At 41.9% G+C, this 24,787-nt stretch overlaps 1 protein-coding gene across 1 annotated transcript in view; it reads left to right on the top strand.

Annotated features, from left to right (window-relative positions):
• Positions 1-24,787, top strand: part of dph1 (diphthamide biosynthesis 1) — a 57,557-nt gene that overhangs the window by 18,203 nt on the left and 14,567 nt on the right. The window contains 5 exon segments of the mRNA XM_031873527.1: positions 14,637-14,758; positions 17,895-18,049; positions 19,642-19,763; positions 22,546-22,614; positions 23,320-23,476. Coding sequence (XP_031729387.1) covers positions 14,637-14,758; positions 17,895-18,049; positions 19,642-19,763; positions 22,546-22,614; positions 23,320-23,476 — 625 coding nt within the window.

Here is a 24,787-nt window from a genome sequence, read left to right on the forward strand (position 1 = left end):
TACTTTTTTCATCACACTCTAGTTTCTGTTTAGTGCTAATATGCTGAACTAAGAAAGAAAGTAAGAAATTATGTATTGGACTAGAGTGTTTTTTGACGCTTTTCCAGGTTATCAGGACTGGCCGGCTTTTTGAGATGCAGTTGTTTTTTAGATGTGTGGAAATTTCTCAATTGTAAGATGCATCGCGATGCATTCAGTTCATTGTGAGTTTTTACTGCGTTTTTCTGTCATTTACTGTCGCACTAGTTTCTCTCCACTCCTTTGATATATTTTTTTGTTTGTTATTTCATCCTTACTGATCACCAGAGGCAGGGCTTAACACTGGATATCTTCCATCTCGCGCACGTTGAACCTTTATAGCAACAAAGTCACGTGTGACTTCGGATGACCCCAGCCGGGTATAAGTTCCGGTGTGAGCTGTCTTAGAGCTGCTATGTTAAATGTATGTGGATTAAAGCACACTTGTAAAGCACAGCAAATTTGGGGACATTTATGGATTCATGTTTTTTTGTAATGTTTATTTTCTGAGGTGGATCCCACAGATACTGGTATTGAAAAGATTTAGCACTTTCTGAATAAAAAAAAAAAAAAAAAGTTCATATTTATTAGATTGCTTGTATTAATTAAAAATGTAGCGATGCACACTGAAATTGGGGATGTGATCTATTGAGATGCATCGAGAATCGTCGACATGCGAATGGTTATTGAATCGTTGAAGATTCACACCTCTTGGATGTACACTGTATGGAACTCTGAAATAGAAAAGTGTAAAGAAAAATGTCAAAAAAATTCAGTCAGGTCCAATCAATAAGGAGAGCTGATGTGGAGGCAGTTGTTCTTCTGGAGGAGTTTTTGTGCTTGTACGTATGATTCAACACAACATGTGATGGAAAACACTCACTTAGTAAACCCACTGACACACCGCACCTGTTTTCTGTCTCTCTCCATCATGTACTATCCTAGATATCTGTCAACATAGGCCCTAGACAGCTCAAGTAACAGTCATGTCAGATACAGTGTGTTGGTAAATTAAGGTACAGTATGCACACACTGCCCCCAGACATCTCCAGGTCCTTCACCATAGCAGTCTTCATCCATCAGAGTATTTCCTCTATATTCAGCACGGCAGGTTGAATCATTTCTGTGGGAGCAGCAGCCACAGCCCACAGCCTCCCAGGGTAAATGTCAACTCCACCATTAGGAAGGGGCCTGGTGCCTCCAACGCCTTCTTGCCCTCACATCGTCACAGTCCTCACGGCGCCCACAGCACAGCTGAGCTGTAGCAACAGATCTGGGTGTAAGTGAGAAAGTGAGTGTGTCTTTGCGCCAGCATATATGTACGTGTGTTTTTGTGCATTTGTGCACCATAGTTGTGTGTCTGTTCCGACTCTTGCGTCTGTCTGCTCTTTGGCTTTAGGATATACAGTGGGGGAAAAAAGTATTTAGTCAGCCACCAATTGTGCAAGTTCTCCCACTTAAAAAGATGAGAGACGCCTGTAATTTTCATCATAGGTATACCTCAACTATGAGAGACAAAATGAGAAAAAAAAAAAATCCAGAAAATCACATTGCCTGATTTTTAAAGAATTTATTTGCAAATTATGGTGGAAAATAAGTATTTGGTCAATAACAAAAGTTCATCTCAATACTTTGTTATATACCCTTTGTTGGCAATGACAGAGGTCAAACGTTTTCTGTAAGTCTTCACAAGCTTTTCACACACTGTTGCTGGTATTTTGGCCCATTCCTCCATGCAGATCTCCTCTAGAGCAGTGATGTTTTGGGGCTGTCGCTGGGCAACACGGACTTTCAACTCCCTCCACAGATTTTCTATGGGGTTGAGATCTGGAGACTGGCTAGGCCACGCCAGGACCTTGAAATGCTTCTTACGAAGCCACTCCTTCGTTGCCCGGGCGGTGTGTTTGGGATCATTGTCATGCTGAAAGACCCAGCCACGTTTCATCTTCAATGCCCTTGCTGATGGATTGAGGTTTCCACTCAAAATCTCACGATACATGGCCCCATTAATTCTTTCCTTTACACGGATCAGTCGTCCTGGTCCCCTTGCAGAAAAACAGCCCCAAAGCATGATGTTTCCACCCCCATGCTTCACAGTAGGTATGGTGTTCTTTGGATGCAACTCGGCATTCTTTCTCCTCCAAACACGACGAGTTGAGTTTTTACCAAAACGTTCTATTTTGGTTTCATCTGACAATATGACATTCTCCCAATCCTCTTCTGGATCATCCAAATGCTCTCTAGCAAACTTCAGACGGGCCTGGACATGTACTGGCTTAAGCAGGGGGACACGTCTGGCACTGCAGGATTTGAGTCCCTGCCGGCGTAGTGTGTTACTGATGGTAGCCTTTGTTACTTTGGTCCCAGCTCTCTGCAGGTCATTCACTAGGTCCCCCCGTGTGGTTCTGGGATTTTTGTTCACCGTTCTTGTGATCATTTTTCGGAGTTTGGAGTGTGACTGTTTGAGGTTGTGGACAGATGTCTTTTATACTGATGACGAGTTCAAACAGGCGCCATTAATACAGGTAACAAGTGGAGGACAGAGGAGCCTCTTAAAGAAGAAGTTACAGGTCTGTGAGAGCCAGAAATCTTGCTTGTTTGTAGGTGACCAAATACTTATTTTACCGAGGAATTTACCAATTAATTCATTAAAAATCCTACAATGTGATTTCCTTGATTCTTTCCCCCCATTCTGTCTCTCATAGTTGAAGTGTACCTATGATGAAAATTACAGGCATCTCTCATCTTTTTAAGTGGGAGAACTTGCACAATTGGTGGCTGACTAAATACTTTTTTCCCCCACTGTGTATATATCCTGTAATAGGTATTCATATAAGAGCTCCCAGCTCACACACAGAGCCATGTGCTGTCTAATTAGCTCTCCTGCCAGGCACACCCTCACAACCCACCCGAAGCTTATGTTGAACTCCAACAATATCTCATTGTCGTCGACCGCCTGCACACCTGTAGAAACCTCTCTGTTTTTTACTGTTCCAGTGTGGAGAGAGACATGCTTGAAGACTAAATGAAAGAGGAGAAAGGTTAAACTTCCCGACCAGTGCCCCTTGCCAAATTTGCATTTGAAGTTATATAGCGAAGAAGAAGCCGATCCTTTTTTTCGTATATTTTCTGTTATATTTGTACAAGCTCATAGATATTAGATCTTCAAACCCAGCACCAAACTGTGTATCTGTCTTGCATACTCAATTTTCTCCGTGACTATATTCAAAACTGCATGCTATACTATCCATACATGTAGCATGTAGAATGCAGAATGCTAACCAAGTAAAGTCCGTTGTATGCAAAAAAATGCCACAATATGCAAACAAGGGCTGAAACGCTAACAAAAATGCCTGTAGCTCTCTAAAAACATCAGATTCCAGCATGTCAAAGGATTATTTTAGCATCCTATGTCTACCACTGGTGGAGTTGATGACTAAAATAGTAATAAGGGCAAGGTAGCAAGCTAATGTTAGCTATGTCGGACTTGCAAACATAATACTGCATAGCTTTCTGATTGATCCACATTCCACTATAAAACAACATTTGGACAAAATGCTTGCTGCACACATAACATTAGACATACTGAGTATCAGGATCCCAGAGTTTTCCAGTCTACCTGCTGATGCCTCACTTTTGTCTTTTTTTAAGGCTCAGTTTTTTGGCTTGGCAGCTTATGAAAACTTAGTTTGGGGTTCTTCACCCTATTGGTAGTGTGTCCCACCACACAGCAGCTTTCAGGCATTTTTTTTGCTGCTTGCTAGTAGACGATCGGAGCGGTGAATTGTTCCCCCCCCCCCCCTGGTTTGGGCAGGACTTAAATATGCTCTGTCTGTATACTGCCAAATTAATAAATTCAACAGTTTCGTACTGCCTACTACTGACAAACGCAGTATGTACTGTGTACTGGATACTGGAAGAACGCAGTAGTATGTAGTAGGTATGATATGTTACTGATGCCATCTCTGGTGAATTTGATTTGTAGTGCCAGATAGGAGAGGGTAAATTGAATCAGTCACACTTCCGTCCCTTCGCACCTCACACACAAAGGCATGGAGGACCACCAAGATACCTGCTGTTTCCGGCTTTGCTAATCACATCTGTTCTAGGGGGACATCATGCCCAGGCAGACCAGAAATCCTGATAGGTGCTGACACTGTCAAATATGATATCTTGGCAGATAGCACCTTGAAAATTGCCTGAGCTGTCATGAAAGTACAATTGATTCCCTCAAGAGATGCAGTAATAATATGCGGTCGCATTGACTATAACTTGGGCAAGACTGGGCGAGCCGGAAGGAGGTTGTGAGTGTTCTTAATGCCTGGCCTTTGACTTCCAAAATGAAATGTGAAGATAGTAATAAAAACACTTGGGTGAAGGCCGTAGATGTTCATTTCCAAAGGTGAAGAGACCGCTGGTGTTATCTTGGACTGGATACTTTTAATTCATGAAGTAATGATACAAACACGTATCCCCTCAGCAGGGTGTAGAGGAGATAAGCAATGCTTAGTGCTGAAGGTTGAAGTCCTTATTTTCTCCTCTGTTCTGTCTCCAGCACAGCCAGTCAGACCGGCCATAATCACTCTCATTTTGGATGGCACTGTCCCGGGCACATGTCCATGTAATTGCATTCACAGACAGCTGTGTAAAATTATGCAAGCCTGGGAAAATATATATACCGGGAGACTACATATGCTTTTAAAATGTCCTTTCACAGTAATTCCACTGATGTTGCTCTGGCAGTTGAAGGACACAAATTGGAAAGAATGAAACAACAACAACAAAAGTCTGACAGTATTGTGATGTATGGCTAGACTCATCTTTTCTAATCCAACATGAAACGGCTAAGTTTCTGTGGTGAAAACATGCACTTATTTTCTAATATTTTGCCCTACTTTGTTCATAGATTTCTACAGACGTCTACATATATGCTATGTACCAAAATAAAAGCACTTAAGTATACATCATGGAGTAGTGGAAAAGACAATATTACTTGCACGAAGTGAGATTTAAAGATTAATGTAACCATACATCCTATTAAGGGAAGGGAATAGAGAGAACAGCAGCTAATATGAGAACATCCTTTTTCGTTTGGGGATAAATGAAGGACAACTCAATCACTGCGACCCAGCGCGATTCATCAAGCATTAAGTAGGCGTTCCCAATAATTAAGTGCACGATGTAATGATAGACAGCAGCTCAGAGAAATTATGACAAGGAGCATTAGAAGAGAGGAAAGGAGTCAAAAAGCTTAAGAAAATATAGAGAAAGGAGAGAGATTGTGAAATGACTTGAGGGAGCAGAGTGACAGACGATGGAGGGAAGCCTTAGGGATGAATGAAAGAGGGATTAGATGGATATGACCTCATCAATCGCTACAAGATATAATCTTTATTTCCCTTAGTTTACTTTTATGTCATGGGGATTGTGGCTAAAAGGGCAGCGATGTGCTGTGTTTGACAAATATTGTTTGCAATAATATTTTTTGACTACTTGGGGGCAGAGGAAACGAGCGGTTAACACGACACTGAGATGTTATCACCTTTTAAGTTGATATATATGACAAACTTGTCAGTAGGCTTGTGCCTATTGGTTATCGCATCGTAAATGGACGATTGACGATTGTTTTTCTCGATATTAAGGCGATTTTTCTATTTTCTATCAGAACCAAGATATTATTAATAAAATAAATATAATATTTAACCTACTGTGCATTTACATATGTTTCTGGTGGAACAGCATGTCTGCCCGCTGTACCCTGTTAATCAGCACGCGTGAATTTAAAATTTAAAATTTCTCTTTTCAGTTGATTTGATCATCTTTGTTCTCCAAATGCCTGCTCACCAAACCTTTCCAAACGGCAACAAAATCTTGTACATTTTTGTGGAATTATTACATTTACCTTTTTTTAATAAATTTGAACTTTTGCACTCATCTTGACAAGGGAGCCGTTGTTTGAATAGGTGATGCTATTAAATGGATTTACAAATATTTATTCACTCAGGCCTTACTTTGACAGTGGTTGTGTTAGTCCAGAGCTCCGTCAGAGCTCAGCCACGCCGCTGGCAATCCGATCGTCTGCGATCTTGAGTAACCACAATTGGACTATATGAGAATAGAAAGGATTACCCCACCCTACTTGTCAGCATACAGTTTGCACATCCAGCAGATACAGCACAATATCAGCATTCATTTGGAGTCATGTTTCTGTCCACCTGATAAATATAAGTCATTCACCTTTTTCACTTTTCACTAAAAAAGACTTGATCTGTGATTAGTAAAATATTGATTATAGCCACTTTATAAAATAATTTCTTTTCAGAACATTAACTTTGATGACATATTTTAACCCTAAAACAGTATTCACATGTGTGCTTTCCCTAACCCCCATGTACGCTTAAGGTATGATTAATTGACTTAAGGCTGAACAAGAGACAAATCAATTGTTTCAGCCAACAACAGCAGCTTCAAGGAAGCTTTAGTGTTCTGTTCTTGTAGATACAATACAATAACACTTAATACTACCATTATCTGTCCTCTTAAGTCCCCTTATCCTGTTCCCTGTCTTGATACCCTCACAGATCTGATAACCACTGTGTCAAAGATTTATTTTTCTGTATTGTGTTTTTTGGAGCTCCATAGAGATTAGATCTGTTCCTGGTTGTAGGCCCAGCCCTGAGTTTTCACCTCCTAGAGCAATATCTTGTAATCTTGTAATAACTGTTGCCGCACGGTCGTTTTGTTTCTGTAAATTGCATTGCAGCTCTTTTAAGCGTGCTCTGCTTTCCTGTACATTTTAGGACTCCATCTTGATAAAGGCTGTAGGTCTTTCTATAATGACCCCTGGCTCAGGCTTTTGAATAGATGCCATGACAAATAGATTGGATACACTCGTGAAATAGCAGTAATGATCTTGTTTTTCAGGGTGTTAAAGGATTATCTAATGGTATTACTGAAAACATCTGTGTAAGCGTCAACCCGCACTCGCAGCCTCATGTCTCTCATTCCTGGCATATGTTCAATGACTGCAGTTAGTCAGTCATATTTAGTAGGGGGATTTGACTCCAATTTTGTTCTGTTGAAGACACAGAACCCTGTCAATATGACATATAGTAGAACAAGTTGGGAGAGACATCGAATGGAAGATATACATAACGGGAGAAGGAGTCGAGATCATTTAATCCTCCTGCCCAGTGCCCCTTGCCAAATTTATTTTTGGAGGGGAGCACTCTGTCAGGATATTGTCTATGTTGTATGCGCAGAAAGCAGATTATCGATATCAGATTTGCTAATATTACAACCCCGGCAGCAAACAGCTCATCTGTTTTACGTAGTCTGCCCTCCTAGTCATGATCACCCCTCTCTCCTTCTCTCTTCCTCTGTCTGTCCCCATCTTTTTCAATATGTCTCTTGTTGACCCGTTCCGTCAAATCACATGTTCTCTTGTTTTCCCTCCTGTATCAGCTCCTACTCAACATTATCTCTTCCATGGGGCTTTCATTTTCCTCCTTTCTTTCCGATTTCATCTTTTTTCCCCTTAATTTACCTAAACTCATTTAGGAAGGGAAATAATGACAGCTCGTGTATGCTGAGCTACCCTGCAACCTCTGGGAGAGAAGCCTCTTTTCCTGGGCCAATCTGCTGTGCCCCGTGCCAAAGCCCACTCACTGACACACTGATGGGGGCTGATGTCTGAAATGTAATGGAATAAAAGATGAGCCTCTGCCAGATGTAGGAAAGTAATTCACACATGTATTTTGTGTTCAGGGAAAGGTGAACTTGTGTTTGTGTGTGTGTGCACGCTCGCGCATCATATGCTCATTTGAGCTGTCTGACCACAGTGTATCAGTGGCAACTGTGCAAGAGCAGTGCTGCACCTGTACCCACCCTGCTGACCTGCTTGTCACTTTGTTTCCGAAGAGACCGGTCCGCTATCTCTATTATTAGACCTCGGATGTGAAGATCTCACAGGCAGCACAGTCATATGGACAGACAACCTACTGTAGAGGGTACTGCAACCTTCCTCTTAGGCGGCATTCACACCTAATCAAGCGTTGCTGCGATTAGCACAGGGTTGTGAGGAGTGTCACTTTAAATGGTCTATTTGTACGTCTTCATGCTGCCAGCATGCCGTGTCCGCCGACTGATTGTCTTTCCGCGTGCACATATACAAAAAAAACAAACAAACATCTACTTTTATTAAATAACCAGGATGCAAGACCTATCAAGATGTTGAGTTTTAAACGGGTGCAAATTGGGTGGCTACATGTGAAACACAACGTTCCATTGTGTTTTGGTCATTCATGCGGATTCATGCATTGTTTTGTCCTACATACATCAGAATGTTTTAAATTTGTAAAAACTCCTCCTGGGAAGCCTTTGTGTCATATTCTGTTGCTCTTGATTATTTACAGTACCATGATACAAGTCAAGTTTAAGCAAACTTAAATGCCAACGTTAGATACACTTGTAATACATCAGCTTCTGGTTAGATCAGTTCTATGACTTGTTTACTCACCTAACTAACAGTTTTTACAAGCTTCATTAAGTTACTGTGATCAGAGCCCACAAAAGCAAAGTAGTTTGTCCTCGAACCATTTAAGAGGGATTCAGTTAAGACTCATATGTTTTCAAAGTTCACAAAAAAATAAAAACTTAAGATAATCTATGCACTATTCACCAATAACAAAGTTAAAAGGCATTTTATTGAGACGTCTGTTTTATTTTGATTTATGAGCAAAGGCAGAGAGGATAGAAATTCTTTGAAGAACAGCCAGCTGGATCGGAGCAGCCGGTTAGATCTTTTGGAAACTTCTGACAGTCCTTCGTTATATCCCAAATAAGTGCAGGAGCAGCTAAAAGGATCATCTTAACTCTCCCCATGCAAGTTTGGCACATCCGGATGTCTTTATCGGCAGAGATCATGTCTTCATACCATGCTGTGGCAAAGAGAGAAGTTGTCTGAGGTCACAAGCATTAACATTTTTAATAATGTTATTATTTTGTTATTAATAGTGCTCTTTAACCATTGGCTTACAGATAATGCTGATGTGCGCATGCCAAAGTAAACTTGCCTCTTAACAACTGCCGATGAGCTATGATGTGAGAAAGATCCTGATTGCTCCGGCTGCATTCTGCAGGATATTCTCTCATACTTATTTATTCAATTTAATCTCATATAAAGTGTGATTCACTGTCAATACATCATAGCACAGCCTGACAGACATATGGTAGCACTGTGTATTTTAAAAGCACAATATAGAGGATGCTAACATAGTCTGGAGTCCATCCCAGCATGCACTCAGTGAGAGGCAGCCTGAATAGATTTCCAATCCATCAGGGTCAACATATTCACAATCCCGCTTGGCAATTTAGAGTTCAAAGCCATTTGCATGTGAGCCCCTGGAGGAAACCCACACACCCACCGGAAGGAGCATGCAGACTTGACATAGAAATAGCTTTGGCCAAAGATTAAAACCAGGACTCTCTTTTGTGAGAGGACATTGCTAACTGCCAAGCTGATGCACGAGCAACATGTGGTTGGTTGCAGGTATCCCCCCAACATGATTTGAATGACTCAGAAGGATGGCAAATGCTTATTGGGCACCATGAAAAGTACCATAAAAGTACTGTGACGTTTAGCGCTGACCCCAAGCGATGCAAAACTTAAAAACCTGGAAACTGTAATTGTTTTCCCACCCATGTTGCAAAATTGCTGCTGAACAAATATAATCATGTCAAATACGGACGCATGCACATTTACTAATTGGATTAGCCTGATGATGGCAGATGACTGTGAAAAGTTCAATTGTGACCAGTTTTTCTTTTCCTTTTTTTTTTTTTTGTCTGTCGGGCTTGTTGACCATCCACACACTTACTAAAGCAAATGCTTTTTAAATGCATAACAAGCAGCACTAATGCAGCTTATGAGAGCTTGTTGTTCTTCTTAAATGGGCTTCATTGCACTCCACTCATTAGTATAGTGAAGCATCATAGAATCATAATATTTGTTTTTTTCTTTCCTTCCTGCATCCTTTACATTAGCAGACCAATAGGAGAACATGAGTGTATGGAAGACGAGCAGTAACATTTTCCCTTCATTCTCCATTCTGCCTTGCCCTAGAGCAAGGCACTTAACCCACTTTCTGGGACAGTGGAGATGGAGTGGTAGACTTGACAACATAAGCATTTGAGGATCTAAGCCTCAACCTAATGGCCATTGTCGTGCTTTTCAATACTGAAAAAAGTATTGTTGACTCAGTACTTCAATATTGATGTAATTGGTGTGTTACAGTGTTTTGAATATGACTATTGTTTGTGTTTTCCTGCAGCAAATCATGTAAATTAAGGGTGAAGCATTGTAGATACGATATTGCCAAGAGGGTAGACTGATTAACAGTTCAATCAAATTAGCATAAGCATCGACAATTATCTAGAGGACAATCCAGATATAAAAAAAGTTTTCTTTCGACCAGTTATATTCCAAAATTTATTTGAAGGGAGGTTGGTATGGTGGCTTTGAAAGTAATTTTGTGCCCGAGACCTACTGTTTGGCTACATGGCTGTTTTTGTTATTACAGCCTACGCTTTTAAGCTACAGCTATACCGCTAATGGTTTAGAGTGAAACAAACCATTGCTAGCAATTATACATATCCTGTACCATAACAGGTACACAATTACAAAGATATGACATATGCATGGCTACTGCTTCAAAACATAACTATCCAAGTATCAAATCTAGAACTTTTACAACATTAAACTTGTGTTGCACATGGATATGAATGACATAATTGATTTGTGTATGTCCTGAGGGGCCGTGCATCAGAGTAAAGCATCACATTTTGTGTGTGACCCCAGGAATATCTGAAACACAACTGTTTAAGTTGATGTCTGATATTGTACATGTCGCCTCACGGTTATGAATTTTTGTGAACATATCATAGTGAAGCACTGTTGCCTACAATACAGTCGGTCTGCTTTCTCTGAATAAATAAACAACAACAACATCAGCTGTTAGCAGAAATGTCTTCCCACCAACTTATGCACACTCGCACTCCTTGAAACACATCAACGGGGAATTTGCATGCAGAAAAATCCAGAAGAAAATGTAAATCCAGTAGAATACATCATCTAGCCTCATTGTTTAGTCAGCCCAAAAAATATTACAGCGTTTAAATTTTAAGAACAGAATGCTGTAATTCTCTATGACCTGTTTGAATATAAAGATGCAGTTATAAGAGCCTTTTAAACTATTGTGCTTCCTCAAGCCGATGGGCCCAAGACCAATGCACCGAGTGTCGGCGTACAAATGACCTGCAACTTCCCCACACCTCAAAACACAGCAAACCTTTAATCAACTGTTATTCAAACACATGGTGGAATCCTTTTCGTTTAATTCAGTCCAACACCTTTCATCAACAGATAAATTGGCAACAGAATGGCTTTGTGAGGGCTAATGGGAATGTTCTGAGACAGGAGACGTTTTTCACTCTCTTTGTCTGCTGCTAACATCTCAGAGCTGTTCCTCTTCTAAGCCGGCATCAGAAAACATTCCTGTCAAAGTCAGACAAGTGTATCATCTCCAGATGACTGCAGCAGGAAGATTAGTATAAGTTTGTGTGCATTTTCCGCCACTAGGACAGCAAGAAAGTTGTCTCGGGCCTTTACTTTTTTTTTGCTTACATTAATGATCTTCCACTTCCATGTATGCAGATGATACAGCAATATGCATGCAAACACCCACAGTAAATGAAATCACTGCAACCCTCAACAAAGAGAATGGGTAATAGACACATTTTAAACATATCACAGACTATCATAAGACAAAGCTTCCTGGTGTTATTTTTCGACTGTGGACTGTCGTGGACGAGGCATATAAATCATCTTGTTGTAAAGATGGGGAGGAATTTATCTGTTCAGAAAAAGTCTGCAAGTGTGTTATCCGTCGTGAGGATTTTATGTTTTGTGTGGACCCCAGACAGAGTCAGCTAATATGGATCTTAATAAAATCCTAAATCCTAAATAGTGGAGCGGAATGAAATGCTATTTAACCAATGATGCAATCAGCTGGCATGCACTTCACAGTCTGCGTCAGTGTGCATTTGCACTCATGCTGGCGTATGTGTGCATATTTATACTGCACTCTGCTCCTAGACTTATGTTTGCGGCACACACTAGCGCAGTGTTTTTTAAAACAAAGATTCGGATCAGTTGGCTATTTCTCACACATACTGAGCCGTATGCTAAAGAGCTCATTAACAAGGGCTGTTATGGAGTTCACAAGCTTCTCTGACATCTTAATTAGATCTTAATGACATTTCAGTTGGAATGGCTGAACTGAGCACCCTGAGATGAGGCAAAGGCAGTGCTGATATACTGGAAGGAAACAGAAGTGACTGACACTAGAGACAAGCGCATGCAGGACGGGAGAGAAGGAAGGGTAGATAGAGAGAGGTGTAAATGGAAACGAGAGCGTTTGTGCTCTATATGTACCCACCGTACATATACAGTATGTCTCGTATGAGATAGCGTGCGTTAGAAATGGGATTTGATTAACACTGATATACTTTTCATTCTGTCCTTCTCGCTCTGATGTTCTTTCATTCTATCTTCCCTCTCGCCCTCTCTCCCTCTCTCCCTCTCTCCCAGTGAGATATGAGACTTGCCCAGTAATTACTCTGCCCATGTCCCAGTAGAATCACATGTCTCTCATGGGGCCTCTTAATTGGATTCTTCGCATTTATTACTATGAAATTTCAGCATCCTCTCTCTGGAAATGACTAACTGTATTACCAATGAAGATAACATGATAATGGTATTTCTGGCAGATAGATTGATGGTTAGATGCGATATTTTTCTGTGGCGCTGTGTTTTGCATTGTAGACGATTCCGCATGATCTGCAGTGGATTGCAGGGGATAGTCTCTATTTCATCTGGTGGGCAGGCTGTGTATTTTTAGCTGAAAGGTTCATGCACATTTATGCAACTCAAACAATTCAGTGGACTGCGATGAAAGAACAATGGGCTGCAGTGAATATGGAATCTAGTGCACAAGCCCACAGACCTCAAACTGCATAATTACCTTCCTACTGGCGACTGTATGCATGTGTACGCAGTGCGAAGTGGGCACACACCGGCAACAAATCAAAACCTTGACAAGAGAGAGGGTAATTGATTCAAATCTTCCAAGGCAAATATTTATTTACCAGATGAGTTGCTCTGTCTATGTTTGTCTATGTTTGCCCGTGCTCAGCTGGCCGGCGCTGCCCTTCACTTGCGAGCAACCATTAGAGGAGAAGGGACAGCGAGAGTGAAAGAGAAACGACGTAGAAAGCTAGGGGCCGCTGATGAGGGGCCCGGAGAGAGTGCAACTCAGAGCTTGCATCAGAGAAAATGAGGGAGGAAAGGCTAAATGGAAACTTTGTCAGAAGCCCCTCGCATGGCGCAGAGTGAGAAATAAACAGAGCGAGTGGATGTGGGTTGAAAGATTGGGAAGCAGGAGACACATTACTAAGAGCCTGTTGGTCGCTACAGATGCTGTGCTGCGAGCAGCCATGTCTGTTTATCACTTTGCTCTTCTCCCCGAGCCCTCAGTCTCATCTCTATTCTACCCCTTCTGTCTAGCCTAAATCTGTCAGAATACAGCCACAAATACCTGGCAACAACCACCATTTACAACCACCCCCTCGTCTACCCATCTTTCCTCCCTGACAATGCCTCAAGCTTTCTGTTCAATTGCTCTTCCCCCCTGCTACTTTCAGCCTTTTATTTAGCCTTTAAGGGTTTACTTAGCATTTTATTCGGCCATAAAGGGCGATAAAAGAAAGAGTTTGTTTTTCTGTAATGCGATCAGCAATTCATTCTAACAGATCTGGGTCCACAGATGCCTGTGTAATTGGGTGTTTTTTTTCTCTGAAGAAGGCCATGATTTTTTATTTTTTTTTTCTCTATTACAGGCGCAAAGTGGAACATTAGCCCCACATGAACAGTGCTACGCTCTCACATTCTACTTGTGGCATAAAACATCTAGTCTGAATAGTGTTTTAGAATGCTGCAAGCGTTCACTTTTGCTGAGGCTGTTTCTCCTCTTCCCAGACAGATGTGCTGTAAACCCAGGCCACAGATAGAACAGCCCAGGCCCCTACAAACTCTGATCTGCTTATGTGTACCAGTCCTAGCCCTCGTCTCCTACTGCTTCTTCTTTTTGCGAAGCCTCCTTTCTGTGACCAGGCTGACTGATGACCTGTTAGCCCTCGTCTGGCAGGGCTTTAACTACCAGACAGCTTGTGCCGCACTCAGGCCTTTGGCTGCCGGTCATGGGGAGCAAAAAGAAGTGTGTCATGCTGTGAGTCATTCATTGACTGACAATGCTGTCAGATACTATATAATGTACTCTATCTGTAGCAAGTAGATAGGGATTGATCTAATTCAGCTTTCTCATAATCACACCGTGCTTGGCATGCTCTGTACGAACAACAGGATGTGCATGTGGTCCATGACTGCACTGAAATGTGTGTGTGTGTGTGTGTGTGTGTGTGTGTGTGTGTGTGTGTGTGTGTGTGTGTGTGTGTGTGTGTGTGTGTGTGTGTGTGTGTGTGTGTGCGTGTGTGCATCCCAGGTTCACGGAGGCAGATACCATTGTGATGGGGGACGTGACATACGGGGCCTGCTGCGTGGACGACTTCACCGCTCGAGCCCTAGGAGCGGATTTCATGGTGCACTACGGCCACAGTTGTCTCAGTGAGTGCCTACACTGTCTGTGTGCACGTTTGTCTGTGTCTGTCCGTCGCTCTGCATGCATGATTGTACCACACAAAGGAACGTGAAGTGGGCGAGCATCGTGGACTACCACCTACTGAGAGTGGGCTGCACGATAAAGAAGTCAGGGACGGACCGACAGACGGAGCTATCGATCAATGTCAAGATGAAACTAGTTAGTTGTAGCCCGCCCAGCTCTAGTACAGAAGGCTTATCAGACCTTTGGAGCCTGGACATCACATCTACCCAGCAGATCAATAGGGAACATGCATTAGTGCCGTCCTTTGAAAACCTCAAGAAGTTCTTGAGGACCTTCACGTTCGCCCCCGCCGTCTGTCTCTTGCAGAACATGGGAAGAAATGCTAAATCAATAGTTTTGATATCTATCCCCGCCAGAACAACCTCACCTCTCCCAAATACCAGAAATGACCAACAGAATTTTAATACACAGAAAAGCGCTCTCTGTGGTGGTTTTTGTTTGTTTGCGTGTGTGTTGTGTCTTATGTGCGCTTTCATTATTTGATCTTTGCGGAAGAATTATGTGATTGCGTGTGTGTGTGTGTGTGTGTGTGTTTACAAAAGAGATGGGCTGTATACTCGGACGAACCCGAGGAAAGCAAAGGTAAAGAGCCCCAAAGTTCAATTCGTTGTGGGTTGTGAAGTTCGACCAGATATTAATTGATAGAAGGGAATTTCAAAGAAATGAGATGACCTACAGATTCTCAAAGAATCCGTGTGTAAGGGCGCCACTGTGTTTGTGTTCCTGACCTTCATCACTCAATCATGAGGACATCATATGCACTGTTGCCCATGATGTCAGATACCGGTGGGAGATTAAAGACACTGTGTTCTTACTGACTCAGAGAGAACCTTTCTCTCCTGCATCCCTTTCATTTCCTCTGGAGTATCTGCTTTTGCGAATATTGGTGCCATCTCATCTTTTGTCGTCATAAAGCACCTCCATCTGGTGCAGGGCAATATGGGCAACATCATAAAACCATGTTTTGAAGTAATAATAATATTTGCTGATATGAGGGATGGGTGTTTTTTATCTAACCTCCTTGATGTTTAAACAACATTTTTGTGTGTGACTCGTCTGAAAAGAGAAGGGAGTCAGAGCGAGAGGAGAGAGCAAGCAAAGGGGAAGCAAAATAAACTTATACAAAATAAACTTATTTATACTTTCCACTTACATTGTGGTTATTTACAAAGGCGGAAAAAAGCAACAGGAGAAAAAAGAAAAAAAGTGTCAGGCCTGCTGCCACAGCTGTTGGTATTACTGGACCCTGGTCTCCATTATTTTAGCTGCACTCATTTTGCAAAGCAAAGCTTACCCAGGGCACCCACTTTAGTCTGAGCTGGTGTTATTGGCGTGGTCCAGCATGATGCTTTGGTTGACATAAAAGGCCAGTAAACAGTTAGCCAATTACAAATAATTTATGGGACTTCAAGTCTTACTTTCACCCACAGAACATCCGTTACGGCTTCCCTCAATGCTTTTTGAACAGCGGCAGCTCAGGCTTATGACAAACGTTTGCATTAGAGAGACGCAGAAGTTTAATTCTGATACGACTTCGGCCGTACCGCCACAAATTGGACATAGATCAGTTCAGACACCAAGTGATTGCTGTATTATTCATGAAGTTCTCCATGAGCACAATATAGAATGGAACCTGTTAGTACATATTGATTTGTAAATAAGCCAGTATACCATTATGTTCAACCTTTTCTCGGTCTCACTTGCAATGAATGTGGCTGCGTATTTGTTTACGATTGGCTGCTAATAAGCAGCTGTACTGAGTGACCTTATTGCTATAAGGCATAGATGTATAAAACCACCGACGGGGCAAGTGAGTCCTGTCCATCTCATTGACTGTGTCTCTAATTGCAGCGTCTAAGTGCTCTCAGGCTACCATGCTAATGTGAACACAGATCGATGTCACTTTTCTTTGCCCTTTACGTTTTGGGAGTGCCTATAAACAAGCAGGCTGGAGTTTTACTTAACTCCTCCGGTCCTTTTTAGTCTCATGATATATTTAACTCCTTGGTTTCTCACTCAACATGTGGCCTGAAGCAAAGACCCCCCACCCCCCCTTTTTTTAATCCTTATCCATCTTCTTACCTCCCCACTCTGCTGAGATGTGAGCCCATTCATCACTTCTCTTTTCAGTTAATTGACAACCCCCCCCCCCCCCCTACCCCTCCAAACACACATCCACACACAGTATCCTATTACTCTTTCCTTTCCTATCTTCCATGCCCTATCTTTTGGAATATATACAGTACATTATTAAACCGCCTACCCCCGGCCTTAAATCGAATTTCAGTGTTTTCCAGCCTACTTTCATTGGAATTTCCCATTCCTCGGTCTCCATCCCCTCTGCCTTCAACCCTCTTTAAAGACGTGTATCTCACAGATCTTCGGTCTCTCCCTGTTGACCCATCTCTATTCACCCTCTCTTTTTTCTGCCTCCTTGTCCCACTTTACTCCACTATCCCTCCCCCCCCCCCCCCCCCTCTCTCTCTCTCTCTCTCTCTCTCTCTCTCTCTCAAAGTTGCTTTAATCTCAACATCAAGCTGCACTCACTCATAAAACATTCGCACCATAATGGGCCATTTGCTTAATCATAACAAAGAAATAAAAAGTCCCCTCACTCCTGATCTCCAAATTAGATTTAACACAAGAGGAAGAGTAATTACGCTGATCAACGGCAACGATAATTCCCCTTTGCCCCTATTTTCTTGGACTCTCGCCTACTTCTTCAGCATCTAACTCGGCACGTGTTCTAGCTACCTCTCCTAGGCCCGGGTGCGTCGTAAATGGCCTGTGAAATTAATGGTGGTAATAGTAATCGCATGTGTCCCTCTCCTTCCTTAAATAATTGAGTTTTTTTTTTGCATCAGTTGCTGCATGTGCTGGAGATTCACGCTGAATGAGCTTCAGTTATATCACAGCGGTACTTGCTGAGATCTTATATGTATGCATGTGATGTGTTCCCATATAGTGGTTTCGCTGAACATGTCCTGCGTGCTAATGTTAGAGCCAGCATCAATGGTGTACCTGACATAACGGAATGAATTATTCATCCGTCTTTCTTTTGTCTTTGTCTCCCTACAGTCCCCATTGACTCCATGGCAGGTATTAAGATGCTGTATGTGTTTGTGGACATCCAGATGGACAACGCACACTTCCTGGACACGGTCAAGTTCAACTTCCCTCCTGCACAATCTCTGGCACTCGTCAGCACTATTCAGTTTGTGGCAGCACTGCAGGTGATTAGGCACACTGGGTCTGTCTGATTGTGTGTGTGTATATGTGGATGAGTCCATTTTTCAGTCAGAGGCAGCTGCCATGATGTGGTTCTGCGTTTTCAACTGAATGCTCATTGCCACGTGTGTATTGTCTGTTTTACTTCTATTTGTATTTTGTGTGTACAGTATAGGAACACACACACACATATACATTCTTCTGTGCATTTGTACAGTATACCTTATCTGGTTCCTGGCTTTTTTTGAACAAACCCGTACTCCACACTTAAGCTCAGCTCAAGTGTGGGTTTGAGAAATCTGGCAGTAGTTATTTGGGATTTGAAAGGTGGAATGAACTAGGAAGGCCTCCCGGTTCAGCGTCGTGCTCAGTTCTGCTCTTTACATAAGCAGTGGAAGTGGCCGCAGCTATAGTATTGAGCTGCTTCTTCTTCTTTCCTTTTTTTCAGGCTCACTGCCTCTCCGTTCTATAATGCATTCTGTTGCTTTCATTTACCTTGTTGAACAAACACCACTTTGGGCCTTCACTAATGTAACTGTTATTTTTACACCATGCTCTGCCCATGTGGGTCATATTTATATGGGGTGTTTGAGTGCATCCATGTGTATATGTGTGCATATCTCTGTGTATTGAATCCATCTCACTCATGTTTTATGGTGTGTAGGCTTGTTAAGGTCACACAGTATGGGCGTGAGAAGCTGCGAGTTCACCCGTATTCGCTGTGGACTGCCTTAAATAAGATCGTTTCATTTATCCTTCCACCTTCAAGCACACTTACTCTTTTTTTTAGCTGTAATTGTTTACTCTCTCATCTTCTCACTTTGCTAAAATGAACGTGGGTGTATGGAAGAGTTTACTTTTAGAGTTGAATATTAGAACTCGCTTGGTAATGTGTTGATATTCTTCTTATCTATATCTTTTTAATGTCATTATTTTTGTCATGTGGTAGTCAGTTTCTTAGTCAGTGCTCTGCAGAGTCATGAATCCACACATTTCACGATGAGTGGCCACATTGGGAGTTAAATTTATGTTAAACATGGCCCATTCAAAATCACACTAGGGACACATTTTCAGTGCCATCTTTAGAGCTGTCTCCTCTAATTGGTCATTTTGGTCTTTAGTCGAATAAGATTGCTTGATTGTTTTTTATGCTTTTTTCATCCTGGATGACTCATATCCAAGAAACCTATGAGCACATCTCTGGTCACCACAATATTTAATGTGATTCACAAGCTCAGTTTTACAGATCTGTTTATTAAATCAACTAACCAAGTAATCGACAAATTAGCATGAGTGTTTGTCTACTGTCTTGGGGAGGGGAGCCATGAAATGTGTAGATGTGAGAAAGGGAGGAAGTGACAGTATATACGTATATATATATATATATATATATATATATATATATATATATATATATATATATCTCTCAAATGAAAATACTAAGGACTGACGATGTAAAAAATAAACAATATACAAAACTTTATAAAGTACAAATGCATTCCAAACCTAGGGCTACTCTAAAACAAGGTAACGGGTGAGCACCCCAAAACATGTACATTTCTAACTATCTTTCCTTCTTCCCTCCTCCATGCTGCAGGGTGTGAGTGCAGCCCTCAAGCCGGAGTATGACGTGCTGGTACCACAGTGTCGACCTCTGTCACCAGGAGAAATTTTGGGCTGCACCTCACCTCGCTTGGACCGCCATGTAAATGCCATAATGTAAGACACCTCTGTCCTCCTGTCTCCCACTTCACAATTTCAGCACAGGTTCTGTTCATTCTTCCTGTTAGTCAGCAGCAGAGAGGTATCCAGATACCCAAAGGCATCCAGCCATGATTCATCCAGATCCCCCCTCCCACCACGTGCCATAATTAGCCCTGCCATTGCCGTGCCCACCCATGTGACACGTGGAATAATCAGTATGACATCACACCATTAAGACCCGGCATAGCTAGCTGTGACATCTAGCTGTGTTGGCGTGCTTCCGATCAGGCTTCTATTGAATCCAGCCAGATGCTGATCCTGAACAGCAAGCCTGAAAATACCTTCACGCCGTGCAAAGCATCGAACTGTGTGAAGCCAGACAGAACCGTAAACATTTGGCTGTTTCAAACCAACCGCACACGTCCACAGTTTTCTATGTTTTAAGAAATGTTATCACGGTGTGGCTCGTTAATGGTGAGGATTGATAAACTGTGCCATTCGTCTGTACATTTGTTTCAGCTTTCTTTTATAATTTCTTATTTCCTCTAAAGGGGAAGAATATGATGAATCATAAAAGACCAGCTCATCTGTGTTTTTACATCAAAATGAATGGTGTGTGCATGCAAGACTTGTCAAAGGGAAGCTTAGGGAAGAGACTGCTCTGGCAAAGAAACGTGCAGGCAACAAACAGCAACACCTCCACAGCCACAGAAAAGAGAACCCTGTGCTCTGTGGTGCACAGTGAGTTGAAGCAATTCCCCGGGTGTCTTAAGTGCATAACCTGGTATGTCTGATTTGCACACATCTAGTGTTAGTCCATGTGATTACAACCTCTTAGTGCATGAGATTAAAATAGCTACACAAGGATACACTTTGCCATATGCATAAGCCAGGCCCTATGGGAGGTAAAAGTGGTGTGTGTGTGTGTGTGTGTGTGTGTGTGTGTGTGTGTCTTTCTTAGTGTGTGTGTTTGTACGTGGAAGTGGAAGAGTTAGGGTGTGCTTCACCTACTAATCCAATGTGCGTTGTCTTTGATGTGTGAGTCGGGGTGTGTAGTGGTGTGATGGGAGAAAGAATCGATTAAACTGCATGAGAGTTGGCACGTCTCTCTCTCTCGCTCTCTCTCACACACTCAGAATCTTCACATGTACAAATTACGGACGTGGTCAGGACTTCAACCCTACTGACGTGGGCTGTATCTACCTCCTTCACTCTCCTCCACTCCTCCAAACACAATGTACAATTTTAATCATAGACGTAAATGGAAGAAATGTTTTATTAAGCTGTGAAAGCATGTCTCCAAAGCTTAATTACTGAATGCTAGTTCCCCTCTATTAACTAGCTTCCTTCTACTTTAATGAATCACTGTTGAAGTATTGACACAATTGCAGCACTGAGCAGAGAGCAAGCTCTTTTGAACAATGCATGATTTTTTTTTTTTACCCCCATCACCTTTAATCGTACAGTAAATTCATATTTAACATTGGGTTATCTTACATTAATTAGCTGTGAGTAAGTGCTCCAGAATTTTTTTTTTTTTGTTGTAATTGCATTTTACCTAGGCTTTGAGCTACTTGAGCATTATGGAAAATGAGTAGGGGTGTATTAGTCTCTGAGCCCCATCTTGACGCTTTAGAAATGGCCCGGGCTGTCTCATTTCTATAATGAAGAGAATTCTTTTTAAAAGCTGCAATGAAAAGAGCTATGATCAGTGAACCATTTCTATCCGCTTCCTCCACTCCAGCTCCCGCTCGTAATGGAACAATATAAAGATGTGAACCCGAAGATATGGTGTTGCATAATTCAAAGACGCAGAGCATTACCATCATAGCGAGAGCACTCTTAACAAAGAACAATAGAATATGAATGGAAGGACTGTGACGGTAGCTTTAGAGCCGAGCACACCCCAGCCTCTTGAAGCTACAGAGAGCTGTGGACCACCACGGCCAAAGTGCAGCAGGTGTATTGTGAACATAATTGTATAAAGGCCTTGGATGTTGCTAAGCAAAGAGAAGCAATGCAACAGAGGCGCTGCTCGGGTACATTTTGTGTTGTCGTTAATTGTTATTTGTGACAGACACGCACAGCGAGAGATGCATGTGTACTTTGACACACACACACACACACACACTTAAAAATAAAGTATTGTCGAGACATGTCTCCAGGTAGCCTATATGGTAAATCACCCACAGCCTGATTCAAGCTGCTCTAAACGTTGACCAATTAGTGGATTTAATTGCAAGTCAATAGGCCCACTGAGACCGTACAGTAATGAGCAGGGGTACCGACCTAAGCCCCCTCACACTATCAGCAGGATTCTTCTCAGCCCGACTCTGAGAGGGGAGTTTATGAGGCCGTTCCGCCTGAGCTTGTGTTTCCAGGCACCTACATTCCTCCGTGTGCTTATGGTCGGTGAACTCTGCTTCCACTCGGTCTCTGGTGTAACTCTGCTTCCACTCGGTCTCTGGTGTATCCCCAGCACCAGACCCTGGGTTAATTGCAAGGGCTTGCATTCTCTGTAAACAGCATGCTCCAATCGTTGGGGTCATGTTCCCCGACAGCAGAGATGGGAAGACCCTCCGCCCCAGGCCTCAGGCCTTCTGCCTGGTAACACTTTGGTCTTCTGTTAAAAAGGCTGCAGAGAGAGGAATTGATTTAAAAAGAGAGCGAGAGAGAAAGCCGGTGTAAGAGAATGATAGGCCAGTATTTATTGTGGTTGCACATAGCATTTTATTGTCGAGAGGGGGTTCCTTCTCACAAATTGTTTAAAATTGAATTGCATGGTGTTTTTCTATAGTTATCTGGGAGATGGAAGATTTCACCTGGAGTCAATCATGATCGCAAACCCAGACATCCCTGCTTACAGGTATTGTGGAACAAAATGATGCCATTTGTCATGAAATATTTCCGTTTCTCTGTAAAAATATTGACGTCATCTACAAAATGTTCATTCTAGTCAGTTAGCACCACAGCTTTATTGTGTTAACACGTTTTGGGATCTAAATAAACAAATTTAACAGCAGAAATTGGCAAACTAAGGATAAAAGTCATGTTACAAATGTAATAGTGTTCATTTTTTCATATCCAAAGAAAAATGTTTTATGCATAGAAAATATGATGTTTTTCACATAAAATAGTCCCTTGCAGTTATGATCACTCATCGTATTGCAGTGTCGTGATAATAACATTTTGTGAGGATGAAGTTCTGTTTTGATGAGGTCTTGTTTGTATGCAAAGTGACATTTTGTCGTTATAGACATATGCACTGCTGCACAGATCACAGGTCTCGCTCATAAACAAGATTCTAATCTCAAGGGAACCTCTTGTACCGGAGAAAAGGAGATTAGATGCTCAGAAATACCTCAATTTTTCTTAAGATACACCAACTCCTGTCATACTTGATGGCTTTTCATGATTGGATTTTTTCATCTTTTATTGCATTTCTGTCTTCAAGACAGATAGCTGAACAATAGTTGGTACTTGGTAGTATGTATGATATGGTCATTTTATGTGTATACGTTCCACTAACATTGGTGTGTCTTTGCCTTTTCCTGCCTATGTTTGTTTGTAGATATGACCCCTACAGTAAGGTCTTCTCCAGGGAGTACTATGACCACGAAGCCATGCGTGCATTGAGGCTCCAGGCTATTGACAAGGCTCGATCGGCCCAGAGATGGGGCCTGATCATGGGCACGCTGGGCCGGCAGGGCAGCCCCAAAGTCATGGAGGTGAGAGTCTGCATCCTCACAGTCTACATGTCCTAAGGCCACTTGTGCAATGGCTTGTAATATTTAGCAGTGTGAGTTTCTCTGACAAATGGTTTGGTGACATGAAGTACTAATAGGACCAGCAGTCTTCACACTGGGAGCTTGTTATTTCACATTTAGAATGATGCTGCCAAACAGCCTTAGAGAGCCCTATGTTGATCTTGCTGTTGGCCTCAAGGCTGGTTGTATTAGTACTAGTGGTTTTAAGCAAGTTCTTTTATTGATTCGGCAATGTATGTGAGAAACAATTACAAATCAATATTCAAAGGGTTAAAAGATAATATATGAAATCCCTGCTTTTCCTCAGCAATTAACAATTCCAAGCACAACATATAAATGTGTAGTCAATTAACTATTTGAATCCTAAATTCAATCAGAAAATCTGTCACTCAAAATTGCTTCTCATGTTATAATAATGTCACTGTAATAATCCTGTGAAACGTATTCATAGGTACTTTGTGTTTGTACGCTACTGCTGGTCCAGTAGTGTGTTGAGTGAGGAACTGAAAGTCTTTGCGAGTATGAGCTGTTCCGCATTAGCATGCCCACAATTCCGTCTCTGACTGGGAGTACTAATTGATCGACCGAGAAGTCCTTTCTGGTCACTACTAACCCATTGTTTCTCCTCCTGCTGCTTTCCCCTTCACTGCCCGTTCTCTTCATTCTTTCTCCTTTTTTTCTGTACTGTTGTGTGGTTGACTTTGTTTAGTAGCTATACTGTCTTCACATAATCGCTAGAATGCTTGGACCTCTAGATGTAAAAGGTTAAAAGAACTCTCCAGAACTAGGCGTGGAGTAAACATTTTTTCGGCTTATATTGGTGCGCTTCTCCTGTTTGAATATATCCAGACATGAAAGATGAAGTTACCATTGATGTACAAATGTCAACCAGAGAGCGAAAAGTTTCTGTTTCGAGTGGCAGGGAGAGGATGTATAAAAAAAAAATTGGATTTGAATAAAAAGGCCCACCAGCTCTACCATAACGATCTGTCGAGATTAAGAAGTACAGTGTAAGATATCCTCTCAAGTAAGGGGACAGAACTATCTCTGATAAGAGCACAGTTGTAGAAATGTCTCATGATACTCCCAAGGACAGTGGATATCAGCAACTCTCATACCTTTATCTTACCAAAAGAACATTTATGGGATTTCTTCCCTTGGTTTGGCTGACTCTCTGCACCCCTGAATAACACCTCAGTTAATGCCCAAAACTTCAAGGCAGAGACAGCAAGGAGAAGAATTCCTTGAAGTGGCTAAACAGTTTAATTTATT

The sequence above is a fragment of the Anarrhichthys ocellatus genome, unplaced genomic scaffold (assembly GCF_004355925.1).
Source record: "Anarrhichthys ocellatus isolate YVR2014 unplaced genomic scaffold, GSC_Weel_1.0 scaffold72, whole genome shotgun sequence".
NCBI classification, from domain to species: Eukaryota; Metazoa; Chordata; class Actinopteri; order Perciformes; family Anarhichadidae; genus Anarrhichthys; species Anarrhichthys ocellatus.